Source organism: Mya arenaria, chromosome 11, assembly GCF_026914265.1.
Source record: "Mya arenaria isolate MELC-2E11 chromosome 11, ASM2691426v1".
Lineage (NCBI taxonomy): Eukaryota > Metazoa > Mollusca > Bivalvia > Myida > Myidae > Mya > Mya arenaria.
In genome coordinates, this window is record NC_069132.1 from 51,407,901 (window position 1) to 51,425,159 (window position 17,259).

Sequence of the window (17,259 nt, forward strand, 5' to 3'; positions counted from 1 at the left end):
GTTGGCGCCAATTTTGTAGGTAGGGTCAGATAACCTGAACCAAATGTATAAATTTTTTTAAGGCCTATCAAAAAGACTCAAATCCCAAGATAAAAATACCGTTGGCAGCCTGAGCATGTTGTATAGATTCTATGGTCTGGGGCATGATTCCGTCCTCCGCCGCCACAACTAGCACAATGATGTCTGTCACAGACGCCCCGCGTGCTCTCATGGCCGAAAATGCTGCATGGCCCGGCGTGTCCAGGAATGTTATGGACTGGTCTGAGGACAATTTTACTGAAAGAAAGATTCAAGCTACATCCAAGGTTGACAGATTTTTCAAGAAGGTTATGTGTTTCAACAATAAAGTTGAATGGCTTTTAAAGCTGCACTCTCACAGATTGAACATTTTGATAATTTTATATTTTTTGTCTTGGAATGATCAAATTTATGCGAAAATGCATGTAAACCAGTCATATAAGACTGCTGACAAAAAATTAGTTTTCATATTTCATATTCAAGTTCAAAAATTGATGTTTTATGCATTTTTCTTAAACCGTAAGTAACGCTTTTAGCAATTTAAAGCATAAATTTTCAAACGGAAATATGAAAATCTGTGATCTGATCTTTTATCAGCAGTTGATGTAAACATGCAGATCTTTACGCAAAAATTGGCTCAAGACAAAATTAAAATGTTGTAAAAACAGTCAATCTGTGAGAGTGCAGCTTTAACCAAGTATAATAATGATAATAAAATCATGTTTGAAATCATTTTAGTGACAAACTTAAATGCTTTACCTTAAGTTAAATAAATATATTCTAATTTAGAAAATAATCACAACAATAAAGATAAAATAAAATAATCTGTACATATTTATACAGATAAACTGATCACCCATATTGTTTTTCCATTCTAATTTTAGTCCACTTACAGAGTTGCATATTATTCAAATACAGGAACATGTAGGTAGCTAGACTATAAATAAAAAATATATAAATATTGAGGCTTTATATAAGAACATTACTGTCCTCATTGGGTAATGGAGTTAAAGAAATCAGTATATCAGAACAGGTATTTATCAGTATTTATAAACCCTTTTAAATAGTACATATTAAAACACACACACATTTTTGTCTTTAACCAACAGTCCAGGTCACAAGCTCATTGTTATTTGATATGTTTGTCTGTTATTCATGTCAGAAAATAGCTCATTGAGCTAATGTTTCTTGTTAACACATGCCCAACATTAAATAAAGATTTCTTGTATCTTGTCTATAAAAATGATAGGCGCCTATTTTGAAGGTAGGGCCGGGGAAACCCACTCCAGAAGTTGTTTTTTAGGCTAAATCTGAATGAAAATTAGTAATCAGGGGCTGTATTCAATAACCAACTAAGATTGAACTTAAGTTTAAGATTAGAAACACTAGTTTTGATTGGCCTGTATATTTAGCTGACCAATAGGCTGAATGGAATCACTGAGGCATGTCTAAGGATAAGATCAATACCGAATACTGCTCCGGACAGTCCTTACCTGTGAATGCTCCTATATGTTGTGTAATTCCTCCAAACTCCGAATCCACAACATTAGCATTTCTGAGGGCATCTAACAGGGTCGTTTTTCCATGGTCCACATGCCCCATGATGGTCACCACTGGAGGACGTGGGACCAATCTTGGTGATTGCATAGTTTTTGTTCTATCCTTGCTTTGTTTGCCTGTTACATTTTCTTTACCATTATTTACAATGCTTGTTTCGTCTTCAATGTTATGCTTAACAGAGTTTATATCATTTGTCAGTTGTGGTTTTTCTTCCATTTGTGATTTGCTAATTTTCATTTGTAGTTCTTTAAGCTTACTTAAAGAATTCTTAAATTCAGAAAAGTCTACTTTCATAGTTTTATTATTTTCATCTTGTTGAACATTTTTAAACTCATCAATAACTTCATTTGGTATTTCATCTTTTACTGGAGTTGAATTGTCTTTTAAAGTCCTTTTGAATAGAGAAGGTTTGTTTTCCATATTATGTTTGCCTCTTACCATCTCACTTAATTCTTGAACAGAGGCTTTATCATTACCTATGAAAGTTTCTAAATCCGAAATACTTTCTTTATCTGGAGACTCGTCTTTAAATAAATTTTGCACAGAAAATGGTCTCACTTTTTCCACAACTGGGGGTGGTTTAAAGGATTTCAATACACCTTTCAAACCACTTAATTCTGTTGAGGTCTTATTTAGTTCTTCAACAGGTTGTTTTTCTTCAATTGTTTCTTGTTGAATTGCTTCAACACTATGCAAAACATCCTCTTTACCACCTGTTGCATTTACAGCAGATTCAGTTGTCAACATTTCTGTTCTAATATCACCTTTAATATCTCCCACAATACTTTCAGTTTCACTTTGTTTAGATATGTCTTCATCATCTTTGAGTAAGGTGGTTCCAGCAGAAACATGCTTCACTGAATCATGTGAAACTGCTTGCAAAGTATCCAAGATGTTTTTGAAGTCTCTCATTTCTATTTCAACCCTTCCTTCTTCACGCTTTTCACTTATCTGACTCCTTTTTACTATGTCTTGTAACAACTTTTCAACATCTTTAATCTGTTCTAATCGTTTCTGTTCTGCACTTTCAATAGGGTGTGTTTTTGGCTCTCTTGTCAATAAGGCTTCATTTGGTTCAAGTTGTTTTACACCGGTACTTTCCACTGTTTCCAGCTTTCTCTTGGCTAATGACTCTTTACTTGACTCAATTTGTTCCTCTATGGTACTTTCCACTCTTTCTGGCTTTTTTCTTGTTAATAACCCATTACTTTGCTCAAATTGTTCTATTTTGGTACTTTCTACTCTTTCCGACTTTTTTCTTGTTAATAACCCTCTCCTTGGTTCTTCTTGTTTCCTACCTGTACTTTCTACTGAATGAGTTTCCAGCTTTGAACTTTCCGCTGAAATCATTTCCGGCTTTGAACTTTCCGCTGAAATCATTTCCGGCTTTGAACTTTCCACTGAATGTGTTTCCAACTTTGAACTTTCCACTAAAAGTTTTTCAAGCTTTGTACTTTGTACTGAATGTGTTTCTGGCTTTGAACTTTCCACTGAATGTGTTTCTGGCTTTTTTTTTGCCAATAACCCTGTCCTTGGTTTCACCTCTGCACTTTCCACTAAGTCAGTTTCTGACTTTCTTCTGTCCAATAAACCTTTCCTTGCTTCTTTCCGAACATTAACTTGACGCTCTAACGCATTATTCCTGCTATTATCTAAATCAGTTTTATACATAACATGATCTTCACTCGATGGACTTTTGTCTTTAATTTTTCCACTTGGTTTGTCATCCTTTGGAAATGTAGGTAGTGCTTTATTTTGAGCCAACGGATAAAACATCTTTTTAACTTGCTCACTTATTTTTGTCAACCTTCGTAAACTTTCATTTTCTGTGGTTCCTGTCCCAGAAACAATCTCACTCTTTTCAGACTGCTCAGATGCGGTTTGTGATTTTTTGGCCAGAAGTCCACCCATAGGTTTTCGTGTTCCTGAGATCAACTCTTTCTTCTCAGAAATCTCACCGCCTGCTTGAGATTTTTTTGCCAGAACACCACCTTTAGGCTTTGTCTCTATATTTGAGGACTTTTTTGACAATAAACTTGACTTCACTGGCTGTAACTTGTCGATTTTGGACAGAAGAGACCCAGTGCTATCCAACTTCTTGACAACCCGCATTACAAGGGCTAATTCAATTTTTTCTGAAATAAAAAGAAACAAAGCTTCAGCTGTATGAAATTTAATTCCAATAAATTAATGATGCTTAGGACTAGCATAAGAATAAGAATTAAGGCTTGTTCATCCAAGCCTTATTTTCATGACTGAATTGGAACATTGACTGGCATCCATTGCTCCATTAAAAATCTAATCAGACCAGGAATAAGGCCCGGTCCTCTCAGAGGTCAATTCCCACCAGGAAGGCCCGCTCATGTGAATCCACACCAAGAAGGCCAGCTCCTTTAAGAGGTCAATACACACCAGGAAGGCCCGCTCCTTTAAATCCTTACCAAAAATTCCAGCTCCTTTAAGAGGTCAATACCCACCAGGAAGGCCCGCTCCTTTAAATCCTTACCAAAAATTCCAGCTCCTTTAAGAGGTCAATACCCACCAGGAAGACTCGCCCCTTTAAATTCACACCAAAAATTCCAGCTCCTTTAAGAGGTCAATACACACCAGGAAGGCCCGCTCCTTTAAATCCTTACCAAAAATTCCAGCTCCTTTAAGAGGTCAATACCCACCAGGAAGGCCCGCTCCTTTAAATCCTTACCAAAAATTCCAGCTCCTTTAAGAGGTCAATACCCACCAGGAAGGCCCGCTCCTTTAAATCCTTACCAAAAATTCCAGCTCCTTTAAGAGGTCAATACCCACCAGGAAGACTCGCCCCTTTAAATCCACAACAAAAATTGCAGCTCCTTAAAGAGGTCAATACCCACCAGGAAGGCCCAACCCTTTAAATCCACATAAAAAATCCCACTCATTTAAGAGGTGAATACCCACCAGAATGGCCCAATAACAAACAAAACCACCACTAGATTATACCCATGGAAATGAACTTGAGCATGAGTCTTAAAAAAAAGTTTAGCTATCTTTTCAAGAAGAGATGACGTGACATACAATAAACTTTATTCTTTTACGACTATTGGCAAAATAGTACAGTGAAAATATAAATTATGACATTTTGTCTGCTTGTATAGATTTTGGTTTCGTTTTTTTTTTTTACAAAAGTAATAAAGCATTCAATCTTTTTCTATTGAACATGTTTTAAATGTCACCAAAATCGTGTCCCAAAGTTATATAATATACCTCATGTTTTTATTTTAACACCTATTTAAATGGACACTTTTCATATCTTAAACCATAAAAAAAACACAGAAAAATTGTTGAGTTTAGGTGTAAGATCGAAATGGTTCATCGAAAGCAATATTTTTATGAATGAAATAAGATATACATTAAATTTTAATAAAAAAAATTAAACCAACCATTTTGTAAGATTTCTTTGTCCCCAGTAATTGCTGTAATGGTGTCTTCGACTTTACCTGCAAAAATATGAAAATTACAAATTAAAGCTAAACTATTAATTGCAATAAGTTTAATATATGAACTTCTTAATATTTGTAAAACAGGTTACTACATAGTTATATGAATCCCTCCTGTTTGTGCTTTATTAAGGCCTAAAAAATTTGTTTGTTTAGGGTAACATCTCCAAAATTATTAGGTAGGGAGGTGGAGATATTTATTTTTTTCAAATATACTTTGTCAAGATCATTTTCTTGCAAAAGCATTATTTCTTGCAATATTCACTCTGACATATATTTTTCTTGTTATGGAGCTTCATGGCAATTGTGTTCATGGCGGGAGGACAGTTTTTTTGTTGTTTTTTTTTCTTCATGTTTTTTTTTTTTTTTAAATACTAGGGTTGGCGCCTTTATAAGGTACGGTGGGGTTACCCAAAATTAACAAAAAAACCCTGTTAAGCTTAAAGCGAGAGGGTGGTCTTGTGTTTTGGGTGAAATCGAAGTACTTTGAGGAAACCAACTTGCCTGGCTTGATGACCACAAACCAGATAATAAAACCATACAGAAATAATGGTAGGGTTCTGTTGACATGGGGACAAAAACAGTCTAGAAAGGGAAAACATTTATTTTTCAAAAGGGTTAATTATATTTTTATTACATTTTAATTTTCATACAGATTTTACTATTTTTTCCAAAAACATAAGGGTCAGGACATTAAAAAAATAAAAATAGAGAAGGTCGGGTTACCATAACATTGATTTTGTTATGCCTATGTACCCTGAACTCTTGCTGTTAAGAAGCCCCCCCCCCCCACCAAGAAAGTTGCCAAGAAATAACATGTAGCTGCTAAGAAGGTCAAGCCCGCCAAAGGTACCATTTTAATGATTCAAAAATTAGGGGTTAATAGCGGCTTATTGTCAATCTTGAAAAAAGCTGGGGTCTGATTCAGTATTAGGGGTTTATGCTAATAGCAAAGTAAAGAGACTAAGACCCTATTGAAATTGTTTCTAAATAATTTGTATACTTTTCAAAGTACTTCATATTGTTATCTATGCAAATGTCAACGGAAAAAACAACCTTTACAATTGAAAAAACAGTTAAAAGCTCTAAATTCTAATTCAAAGCTCTAAATTCTCACTAAAAGCTCTTAATTCTCAAATTAAAAGCTTTAAATTCTCAATTAAAGTTCATTCAATGCTCTAAATCTTTATTTCAGATGTAATCCTTAACTTTAGATATGCTAAAAATGGAACAAGTCTGCCTTACGTTGGCTGATCCTTAAAGCAGCACTCAGCTCATTGACTGTTTGTGGAAGTTCTTTCAATGCAGTTATCTCTTCTGACGCTGCTTGCATCATTTCACGTTTTTTATTATTGTTTTTTCTTTTTGCATCTGAGATGGTCTTTACATTTTCTTCCAATTTTTGTTGTCCTATCTCAGATTCTTCAACAGACTCAACGTGTTTTGCAGCCTGAAAAGTCAACAATTTCTTTAATCCAAGGGTGTTTAAACTTTCAAGCGGCTAGACACAAGATGATCCAAAAATAGGCAATTACAGAATTTCCTCAAAACAAGCCTAGAATTGTCAATGCAAGCTAGTAGGAGGCCGATAATACATTTCATTACATGGTTAAAAAAATAAACTCAACAATCATGGTGCTGTCTCATCTTTGTTTCCCCATTTGAAATAATGCATAATGGCTACACCTCTTAAATCATATCTGTTTATGATTACAAATAATTATATCAACAGTATTTTTAAACTTCCTAGGATTTGCGTGGCAGACAACCCTAGTAAAATTTCAAATTGGAAAAATGTGCATCAACTGTGAAAGATGCATGTGTCGTAAGTGAAGCTATACATCAGTTATTTCCCCAGGAAACTCTTAATTTCTCTTTTAAATGTCAATGCAATCAAGTATACATTAATTTACATAATTAAAATAATAAAGGCAACAATCATGTTACTGTCTTATCTGTGTTTCCCCGCCCTTAAAAAAAAGTAGCACCTAAGGCTTTCGGAGTTGAAATCATGCTTTATGTCATAATGAGTAAAGATAAATATACTGACACTATTTTTAAACTTAGGCCTAAAAAAAAAAATTGTTTGGTTAGGGTTAAATTTTGAATTGGAAAAATGACCCAAAACCTTGAAAGGTGCACGTGACTATTTTCTTTTTTTCTTGCAAATGCAGACATCGCGAAAAATGTGGGTCAGACAGTCCTGACAACAGTAATTAATTTTGACTCTGTCAGACTAAGTTAGTAATGCGGTCGGTCCATTTTGTTGCAGACCTTGTTACTTACATGTTGTTGCCTCTGAGGAATCCAGCTACTCACAGGGGCAAACACTGTGTGGCAGGTTGAAGGGGGGCCTACAACTCTCACACCTCTTGTAACTGGAAGACTCGATGGCTTCTGTATCAGAGTCCAACTCACAGACCTCACATGTTTCAAAGGACAGCGCAGCATTTTGTCTGCTTATAAGTATTTTCACCTGTAAAGAGAAGCGAATCATGAATACTTATATAATTGGATCCACGCATTATCATGTCACATCATAATTTATTATACATTACCCTAGGGTTTTAGCTTAAGAGAAATGGAATGGTGCTGCACCCTGTCCTTTTTCGGTAGCACCCCTCTGCCCTCCATCCATCATGTGTACCCTCCTGCCTTCATATAATCAAATGCTTAATTCTGTCCAATATTATTTTCTTGTATTTTCTGTCAAATTAATTATTTTGAAGTTCAAGTTTCCACAGTCCTATACAATGTGCCTTTTTCCCTAAGCACAAAATATGAACTGTTTAAAAACCTGGCTAAAATTCTTTTTTTACACAATATGTACATTCAGTGATTGAAATTAAGCCAAAAGCACTGCACTGGTAAAATGTCTTCCACAGTGGTCGAAATTAGCACAAGCCCGCAAGCCCTGCACTGGTTAAATGTCTTTCGGGCTTGCTCAAATTCTAAATTTATATAGCAGGGCTTGTTCAAAAATTTGATGCCAAGCAATAGTATTATAATTAGGGCTTGTTTATCCAAAAGTCTAATTTCGATGACTGCTTCCCGGCTTGCTAAAATTCTTAATTTTATTCATCAGGGCTTGTTAAAAAAAATTATGCCAAGCAATGCCAATAGTATAAAAATTTGAGCGTGTTCATTCAAAGGTCTAAATTAGAAGACTTAGAGTATGTGAATGTATCATGATGAATGTTACATTTTACAGCAATAGTGCACTTTATTGAATGAGACCAACTAAAGTAAAACTGAATCTTAGTATATTTCCCAAGGAAATTTCAATTACCATAATGGTAAATATTTGACAGCACAAAAATATAGACCAAGAACAATTGTAACATATGTGCGATTGAGATGTCCCTTTCAGTATTTTGTGCTACAAAGTGTTTGCCAATTATAACATCTATTGGATATTAGAGATTTTATCTGACAGAGTCATTGTTCACAACAAGGATAGCGCTTTTTTGTTCACATTGTTGCATATAAAATCTGTGTGTTAAAAACCATGTGAACTTTATGTTGGCAAGGCTTAAACTTTCCTGTGCCCTAAGAATACCATTCTATAACCTCTTATAGAAAACAACAAAATCAATACCATTTCAATGTTATTATTTGGAAATCTCATCGAGACTCACTTGGGAAAGCGATAAACATTAACAGCATGAACTTGCAATTGTGAGTTAAGTATATATGGGTAATATGCTTGACAATTGAGCTTACAAATGCGGTCGACTGACTGGAAAAACTGAGATAAAACCCTCTTATTGGAGGAAAACTCAGAAACTTCCACCCATTGTCATCCCGAATTTACAGGATCTGTCTTACAACTAGATGTCTGGCCTAATCACCGTTGAACAATGATGTATAGAAAACATAAATTTATATGATTCATGAATACATGCGATGTTGAGTTGGAAAAGTGTAATTATTGTGCCATGTTCTTCATAGATAGGTAAAAACAAATTTGATAAATCATATGATGAACTTACATAATATACTATATAGCAAACTTGCACCATAAACATTTTCTTGTTAAATTTAATATTACATAATTAGCTCGGTGAATTGAATTGGTGTGAACGTATCTTTCCCATACGCTGAATGGCTTTAAGCTATTGGGTTTGCAGCAGACCTGTAGTCTCATATGATTTAATTAATTTCAGGTCACCCGGATAGCATGCAGCAGACAAAATGGGTACAGTACGACACTGACATAAGTGACAGCCGAAAAAAACACGTTTCGTAACCAAGTCGTTACATAAGCATTTAATATGACATCACATCAAACAATGTGAAGTCAAACGTGGCATTAAAATGTAAAATTCTTAATTCAAATCCTTCACATATCTAGAGCGCTTGTTTTTATGTTTTTTTCATAAATTCTTGGAGGTCACCCACTGCCATGGGCGCAGCCATATTGTATTGTGCTTACTACGCAATATTCGTACTCACAAGAGTAACACAATCCATCATGAGCGACAGAAAGAAGAGAAACAGAGGACATGGTAAGCCCTTTGACTATTTTGATGCATGACCTACGCTAAATGTTTTATACTCATAATTTTACCAGGTCGTGTTTAAATATTTGTAATCAAACAACGTAGAGATGACTTTATTTGTGTGCGATTGTTGATTCGTACACGCGCGATTCGTACTTATTATTATTTACGAACATTATAATAATTTAGAATTAACATATTCTAATGACAACAATTTAGCCGCAACTAAATCACCACACAGATTTTAACAGAGGCTTCTATTAGGACTGAGTCATTTGTGTCACATAAAAGAAACATTGATTGTCCTTTATCTCATAAAAAAAACATGAATTATTTTTTTCAGAGAAGAAAAGCCAAAAGACAGACCTTGAAGAGGACAGCACAGCTGATCAGCAGCCGGCAGTGGATGAGACCTCCCCGGTGATACAGATGTTCCGATCCTTCCAACAGCAGCTTGACAGCAAACACGACAAACATGAGAGGATTGTGAAGCTGAGCCGTGACATCACCATCGAGAGCAAGAGGACAATATTCATGTTACACAGATTTAAAGAGTAAGCTTGAATCTGGATAATTTTTATCATAAGTTATCCCCAATACCCACTGAGCTTTGCTTTGTTATGTTCCATGGGCAATTTGCTAAGAAAATCTCGTAATCATGAATAAATATATATATCACATAGTCCACCTAATGCACCAGTCAATTGTAACCATGGCCCCCCCCCCCCCAGGTCCGGGGGTATACCGGGGAAAAGGGCCGTGTTTTTACTTTCCAGGTGGCCCCGCAGGGCCGGATGACAGCGGTGGTTTTGTCATATCGCCAAATTTAGCCGAGATTGGGCCTTATATAGAGTCTCTAGGGTGCGGAGGCATTTGGCCGGGGTTTAACCAACAGTTCGTCCCCACAGGGCGGGGATTTTACACGGGGTTGGCTTGACCGAAAGTCAAAGTCCCGGCTATTCCACGGACCTAGGGGGGCCGTTGTTACAAATGACTGGTGCATAAATGGCCGTCAACGAGTCTTTTGACAATTTTTGTACTATGGCAGACTCGAAACACTTACAGGGATACATAAGAAATGTCAAAATAATAAAAGAGTATCCCTGATCGCTCATTATTGTATCTAATATATCACGAGGCAGTTTCATTGGTTTCGCCAGGTATCAATGTGGATGTATGCACTGACACTCATACTTATGTTTCCCCAAAGGAAAAGTATTCTAGCCAAAGTTTGAATTTAACTCCATCTCTATCACTACAATTTTTAAACAGCTGCTTATATTTAGACCACTCACCTGTGGAGACAACTCACAATACCGGGTCATTAAAGAGTATCTGACTGTAACATGCAATTTCATTGGAAGAAGAGTTGGTTCCCCTGCCGCATGCATAATCATTAAAACAAGATATTGTCAGTCATTTTTTTTTCATGGTATGTATGAATTGTAATAGAAGAAATTACCAAGGTTGATGACGATGTGTGATGTAAAATGGGCCAAATATAGGTCAACCCTTGGTTGATTTAAATGCAATACCATAAAAAAATGCGCTTTTTATAACGCAGAATTTGTGATTTTGTGTGCTTCTCTTAAATGCTGGTAATAATAAATTTATAACTGATAGTGTTCAAGTTTTTCACATCTTGCGATTCATTTCTAACCTTGAAAACTTATGACTTTTTGTAATATATATGAATTGTCAGCTTTCTTGCATTTTAACTGTTGTTGAGCGATATGGATTCAGATCAACTGAGGAAAATATGATTGATAATTTCAGGCATGTCATAAGTCTGCTGATTTTTGTATTTCACAGATCTAATGGCTCTAGGGACTAAACAGTTTTTTTAACTGTGTAAAAAAAGTTAACTGGATGCTTTTGATTTATACTTTATTTGTTTTTAGTATTAACACTCCAGTTAGTTTCAAATATGAAGTCAGGAGAGCCCTCAAAAGGGCTTCTAAAAAGCCATTCTGCTACTGTGGCAGGGGGCTTTACCCCCTTTGATCCTCATTGTGGGCCTAAAGCATTCCAATCCATCACCAAAATGGTTTAAGCCCTTCAGCTGCCAGTTCATTCTCAGCCCTGATAGGCATTTGCTGATATCTTTATTTGACAATATTATTTTTATATGTAATCTTTCTAAAAAATAAACAGCATGAATTCTGACAAGTAGGAGAATATTGACATGACTGAACAGGAGTGTTGTTAAAACCAGTTGTAAACTCATTACTGTGTAAGGATGGATTAAATGTCTATGTTTCAGTGTTACAACAAGTGCCAGTCTTCTCGAGCAAGCAGAATCCAAACTTGTTGAACTGGAAGGGTCCAAATTCAAGCAGGTTGCTAAGGAAATTCAGGGAACAGATCCATTCATGTTTCTAAGAGCATACTCAGCAGGTCTGTTCATTTCTTGCGGTCAAGGATAACCTGAGAAAGTGCTAGCACTTGTTGCCAATGGGTCCTTTCTTTATGCTGATGGGACAGCATGTTTGATAGACATTGGTGGGATAAAAGGAGGTCTGGGGTGATACCCTAGCTCTTTTTTCTAAATTACCCCTTGGTTCCTTTACATGCTTCGTGTAAAACACCAATACACGGGTTACAACTTTCCTGGGCTAAACCAGTACTGAGTACACCACTTTTCCAAGCACTACCCCTGAATGCCGAGCGCCAGGCAAGTGAGTTACTTGTACCAACTTTTAACGTCTTTCGGTATGATGCAGCCAGAAATCAAACCAAGGACTTTCTGCTATGTAGGCGAACGCCTAAGCCACTAGGCCATAGAGACAATAGTTATCTTTTTGGTTTGTAAAATAAAACAATGAAAACTATAGGGATACACCTGGTAGTAGCCTAAAGTTTTAACCTGAACATCCTGTAGCAGCCAAATACATAAATGCCTGTTAATTCTTTGGTTTGGTTAAAGTCAGCAAAAAGTGTATTCATTGGTCAACAATTTGCAGTTTTCAGTGATTTTGTTTCATAGCTCTATAAGTTAAGTATGCAAGTATAATATTTCCCTAGCTTTTTCATTACATATAAAGTGATATTACATTTTTGTCAATGCATTTCTTAAGCAAATCATTATAGATTAGCTTTGCATGTTTAGACACTTGAAGAAATGTCTGTAAATACAGGGGCAAGCTGTGTTGGGAAAGCACTATTCAATAGATCAAATAAGAGTCCTCCTTACCTATTCAACAATCCAAATTTCAAAAGCCGATTTGGTTAAAATAGAATTAGTTTACCAATGAAAAAAGGCAGGAATAGTTAAGGCCCTTCGACAGAAACTGTGTGTTTTTTTTAAGGTAGATGTAGATTTTCTGTGCAATGACCTGAATCAAAATAGTACTAGGAAAATTCTAACCACAAAGAACCGCCAATAGCTCTCTGCTAATTTAATGTTTAGGAAAATTGTAACAGCGCTCAATGGCTAACAGCTCAATTAAGCAACTGAAATTAGGAGATGTTAAATAGAATATATGAACTCATTTCTAAGTTTCTGACTTATTGTAAGAATTTCATTTTATCGTTTCAGGGCTACAGGAATACATAGAGGCACTTACATTCCTGTTTTTCCTGAAAAACAATCATCTGATCTCCCTGGAAGATGTTCAGAAAAGACTGACCTTCACTGACACACCTCCAGTAGATGACAGCCAATCAGAAGGCGCTTCTCAAGCTCCAGTAGAAACAGACTCAACTGCTGACCAATCAAATCCTTCTGAACTGAAAGCTCTTACAGTATGGGTTCCTACATCAGAGTATGTCTTGGGAATCGCTGATCTGACCGGGGAGATGATGAGAAGAGCTATAAATAGCGTAGGCGATGGCGACCTAACGAGGCCATTTGAAATCTGTACCTTTCTTCAGGAGATGGAATCAGGTTATAGCGGACTGACCAACTGTAACAGAGAGGTGAATCGAAAGTTGACAGTTTTGCGTCAAAGCCTGCGAAAAGTTGAAAACGCCTGTTACACATTAAGAGTTCGGGGCTCAGAAATCCCTAAGCACATGTTGGTAGACATGATTTCAAAGTCAAGCGGAGCAGCACAGTTTATTGAAGAGCTTGGGGTTGACGAAGATTAGTCCAGTTTTGACTGTTATCTTGTTTCAAAAAGCGAAAACTGTGTATTATGTGAACTATGTGGGGAAAAAGTAAATACGGCTTTGAAGATTTAAATGTGAAACAATTATGCTGTTTTGGCATGAAAAACAATAATATCTGTGAGGATTGCTCAGTGTTCTAGAACTATGTACTTGGTTTTACAAACATGGTACATGTAGATGGTGTTTGGGAACAGTCAAAATACATTGTGATCTGCTGTATATAGCCTGTTTAATAAACCATCATGTAACACCATCATTAAACAATAAATCTTTACATTTCCAGTCTTTAGATAATCTTCAAAATCATATGTTTCAAGTCCATTTCATTTTTTTTTTATTATGTATGAATTTTCATAATACAAGGAATTTGATATTAAAATATACTTCTTGTTAGATGCATACCAGTATACATTAACTAGAAATGTTGTTTTCAAAGCACTGTCTTTGAAAACTGATAAAGTCCTTTAAATGGAAGCTAATTTGAAGAGAGACAATATTGAAGGAGAGGTAAAATAGTTTTTACATTAAATATCTCCAAGTATTTAGTAAATGTCTTGGCAAATGCATTATAAAAAACAAACAAGTGGAAATAACATTTGCAATTATGTGCGTGTTTCTTACAAGGTGCACAACTTCACATCACTATCTATCTATGTTCCAAGTTTCAAAGAATTCAAATTCCTTCAAGTAGTTTTTGAGTAAATGTCTGGACAAAATTACTTCAAAAAAAATAAATTACACCTCAACTTCCATTCCTTAAATGAATTGCCTTTCGGAAATTGCGTTTATCAATCGATGAACGCAACATCTTCAGATATGTTGGGATCGCAATTCATTGCATGACAATATACATGAAATGTATTGATCTTGTTATTGTTTGTATTGTGTCAGCAAGTCCTGTAACATATAAATCAATATTTAAGAAAGTATTATTTTTTTTCAATTTTAAATAAATTGTTGCCATAAGTGTTTGAATTTTACGTTTAAAAGTGATTTCAAGTGGCTGATCTTTTCCCGCGTTATTGTGACGTCATTTGAAAAAATGCTTCCGGTTAAAGTCAGGTCGTTCTATTTACAGAATGGTTAGGAAAGAGTTACTGAAAGGTTTTCTGAAATGAAGTATTTTTTTTATCAATTAATGAATGAAATAATGAACTATTGGCGTAAATATAAGTAATGAATTGCGGGGTTGATGTCATAATTGGGGATATGAACGCAATTGGGCTTGTCCTGAAATGAACAAGGGGAAATAACTGACACAGAGTTATGATTCTTGCAAGGTGCACAACTTCACATTGCTATCTATGTATGTACCAAGTTTCAATCAATTCAAATTCCTTAAAGCACTTTTTAAGTATGTGCCAGGACAAAGTTTGCTTTGTAAAAAATAAACAAGGGGAGACAACTCCGCAATAGAGTGGCCCAGAGTTAAAATTGTTGCAAGGTGCAAAACTTCACATCACTTGCTATCTATATTTAAAAGTTCAATCAATTCCACTAAGCAGTTTTTGAGTTAGTGGCAGAACAAAATGTATATTATAAAAAATACATAAACAAAGGCGAGATAACTCTGCAATAATGTGACCCAGAGTTATAATTTGTGTAATGTGCACAACTTCACATAAGTATCTGTGAATGGTTTAAGTTTCAATCATTTCCTTCAAGGAGTTTTGAAGTTCTGCTCCGGACAACATTTTTTTTGAAATTTAAGAAGAAGAATGACACAGTATCTCTCCCTTTCAGTAAAAGGGGAGACATTATAACACAAAGCTGGTTTTCATTCATCCATTCAATTGACCGATCTATATATTTCATCGCATGGTTGGATACACATTGACCATGTCTGAGTAACATCTTCCGACTAGACTAAGTGTCCAGGCTGGAAAACTCCCATTTGACTGAGTCATTAAAGGGACTACACCAGATGGTCCAAAAATCGGCAAATACAATATTTCCTCAAAACAAGCCTAGAATTGTCAATATGAGCTACCGGGGTAGTAAGATTCAATGACAACAATAGTAATTTTATGAAAGTTTTTTACTTTTTCTTGCAATCGTATCATCTGGTGTCTAGTCCCTTTAAAACTCTGCTGAAGTAGCCACTGTCTCTAGAAAGACATTTTGAGCAGTGCATAGTCTGATTATATTTTCATTAATTTAAGATTAAAAGGTGAAAGACTTTGAAGTTTAATATGTATGTTAAACCCAGGTGTAAATGTTACTTTTACAGTCACATTTTGCATTTTTCTTAAATTGACAAAGATTGTCTGAAAATTCTTTTGTGGAGTCTTCACGATTCAGTTGCAAATGATTTTGTTTTGTAAAGCCTGCTTGAGGTAAGCTCGTCATAATTTTCACATTGGCAGTTTGGTGTATATGCATGGGTTAAAGTTTCTCTGTATGATTTTGGCTTGTCTTGGCAAAAAACTCAGTCATGCATTTGGGAATTCTTAAATAACAAGAATAATCATCATGCTAAAACCGTGTGTAGCATGTGCATAATCTGTCTGTATTTCAAGGTCACACTTAAGTGAAGGGTCATAGGTAAAATTCATTGAATTTTGACTTCTTTAGGACTGTAAGCTGGCCATTCAGTCGGAAATTTTTAAACCACTAGGCACAACTCATTGAAATGTTCACAATGAGGAGAAAGTGTGATATGTGCAAGACCATGTCAGTAGGTCAAAGGTCAAGGTCACACTCAAGGATCATTGGTAAAAAATGCCAAAACCTGTTAGTAAATGTTCTGTATATTTACCACTGAGCTGGTGTAACCCATCCTTGGCTAGCCTTGTTTTCCCACATGACATGTGAGTTTTCAAGCTACTTTGGTAACCGTATAGTTTATTTATATACAAAAAGATACCAATGTTCAAAGCCTTTATAAGGTGGGATTCTCCAGAGCTGACATGAAATAAGGAATAAAAAACTCTCCCCAGACAATGAATAGGCAAAATGATGACTGTACCAAAGATGAGAAAAGACTGAGTCACTATTCTGAAAATTTAGTTGGGAGTACGAGGATTTCAGGCCCAAAACAGGATCACAAGGTTTAGAACATCAGGGCTTTTTCTTTAGTACCCACGGGTCCGACTATCGGACCCATTCCCAAAGCAAAATATAAGATGTTTTTCCCAATCTTCAGAAAAAAATCCCAATAAAAAAATAAATATATTTTTTATTTTTTAGAAGGTCTTTTTACCTGAACTGGTTCAATTTTAACGTGCATCCTAATAAATTATGTGATGTAAAGTTTTTTTGATGCTTGAACTCGGAAATAATTGATTTTCATCACATTCAGAGATCAGTATGAATTTTTATCTGTCATGATTTACTGCAATAGATATTTACACCCCAAGGATTGATATTTTTAGGGTCTTTTAAGGGGAAAATAAACTAATATTAAATCATTTCCTAAATCGCAGAAAACTAGACAGCTTTTTCTTTTAACAGTAAAATTTCCCAATTTCAGCATTTTCACAACGCAATATTTCCCAAAATGTCTAGGGTCTTTTTCCCAAAATGGGCAGAAAAAGCCCTGAACATTTTCTAAAGCGTTTATATAACTTATAGTTAATTCTACCTTTCTCTTTTGCAAA

At 35.4% G+C, this 17,259-nt stretch overlaps 2 protein-coding genes across 6 annotated transcripts in view; one reads left to right on the forward strand and one right to left on the reverse strand.

Moving 5' to 3' along the window:
- LOC128208045 (translation initiation factor IF-2-like) overlaps positions 1–9,460 on the reverse strand; it is a 24,909-nt gene extending 15,449 nt beyond the window's left edge. For 2 of the 5 annotated variants that reach the window (XM_052911350.1, XM_052911355.1), the window contains exons 1-6: positions 7,607–7,729; positions 7,335–7,524; positions 6,294–6,498; positions 4,992–5,048; positions 1,512–3,713; positions 100–276 (exon numbers count right to left, since the gene is read on the reverse strand). In XM_052911350.1, the coding sequence (XP_052767310.1) occupies positions 100–276; positions 1,512–3,713; positions 4,992–5,048; positions 6,294–6,498; positions 7,335–7,499 (2,806 nt within the window). In that variant the 5' untranslated portion in view covers positions 7,500–7,524; positions 7,607–7,729. Of the gene's footprint in view, positions 1–99; positions 277–1,511; positions 3,714–4,991; positions 5,049–6,293; positions 6,499–7,334; positions 7,525–7,606; positions 7,730–9,040; positions 9,181–9,394 lie in introns of those variants that run through there. The other 3 variants (XM_052911353.1, XM_052911352.1, XM_052911351.1) reach the window with 3 other exon arrangements.
- Positions 9,414–14,627, forward strand: LOC128208046 (translin-associated protein X-like). The gene is made up of 4 exons (XM_052911356.1): positions 9,414–9,556; positions 9,894–10,104; positions 11,814–11,947; positions 13,089–14,627. The coding sequence occupies exons 1-4, from the start codon at positions 9,454–9,456 to the stop codon at positions 13,637–13,639; spliced, it is 999 nt and encodes a 332-aa protein (XP_052767316.1). The 5' UTR covers positions 9,414–9,453; the 3' UTR covers positions 13,640–14,627.
- Positions 14,628–17,259: the final 2,632 nt, after the last annotated feature.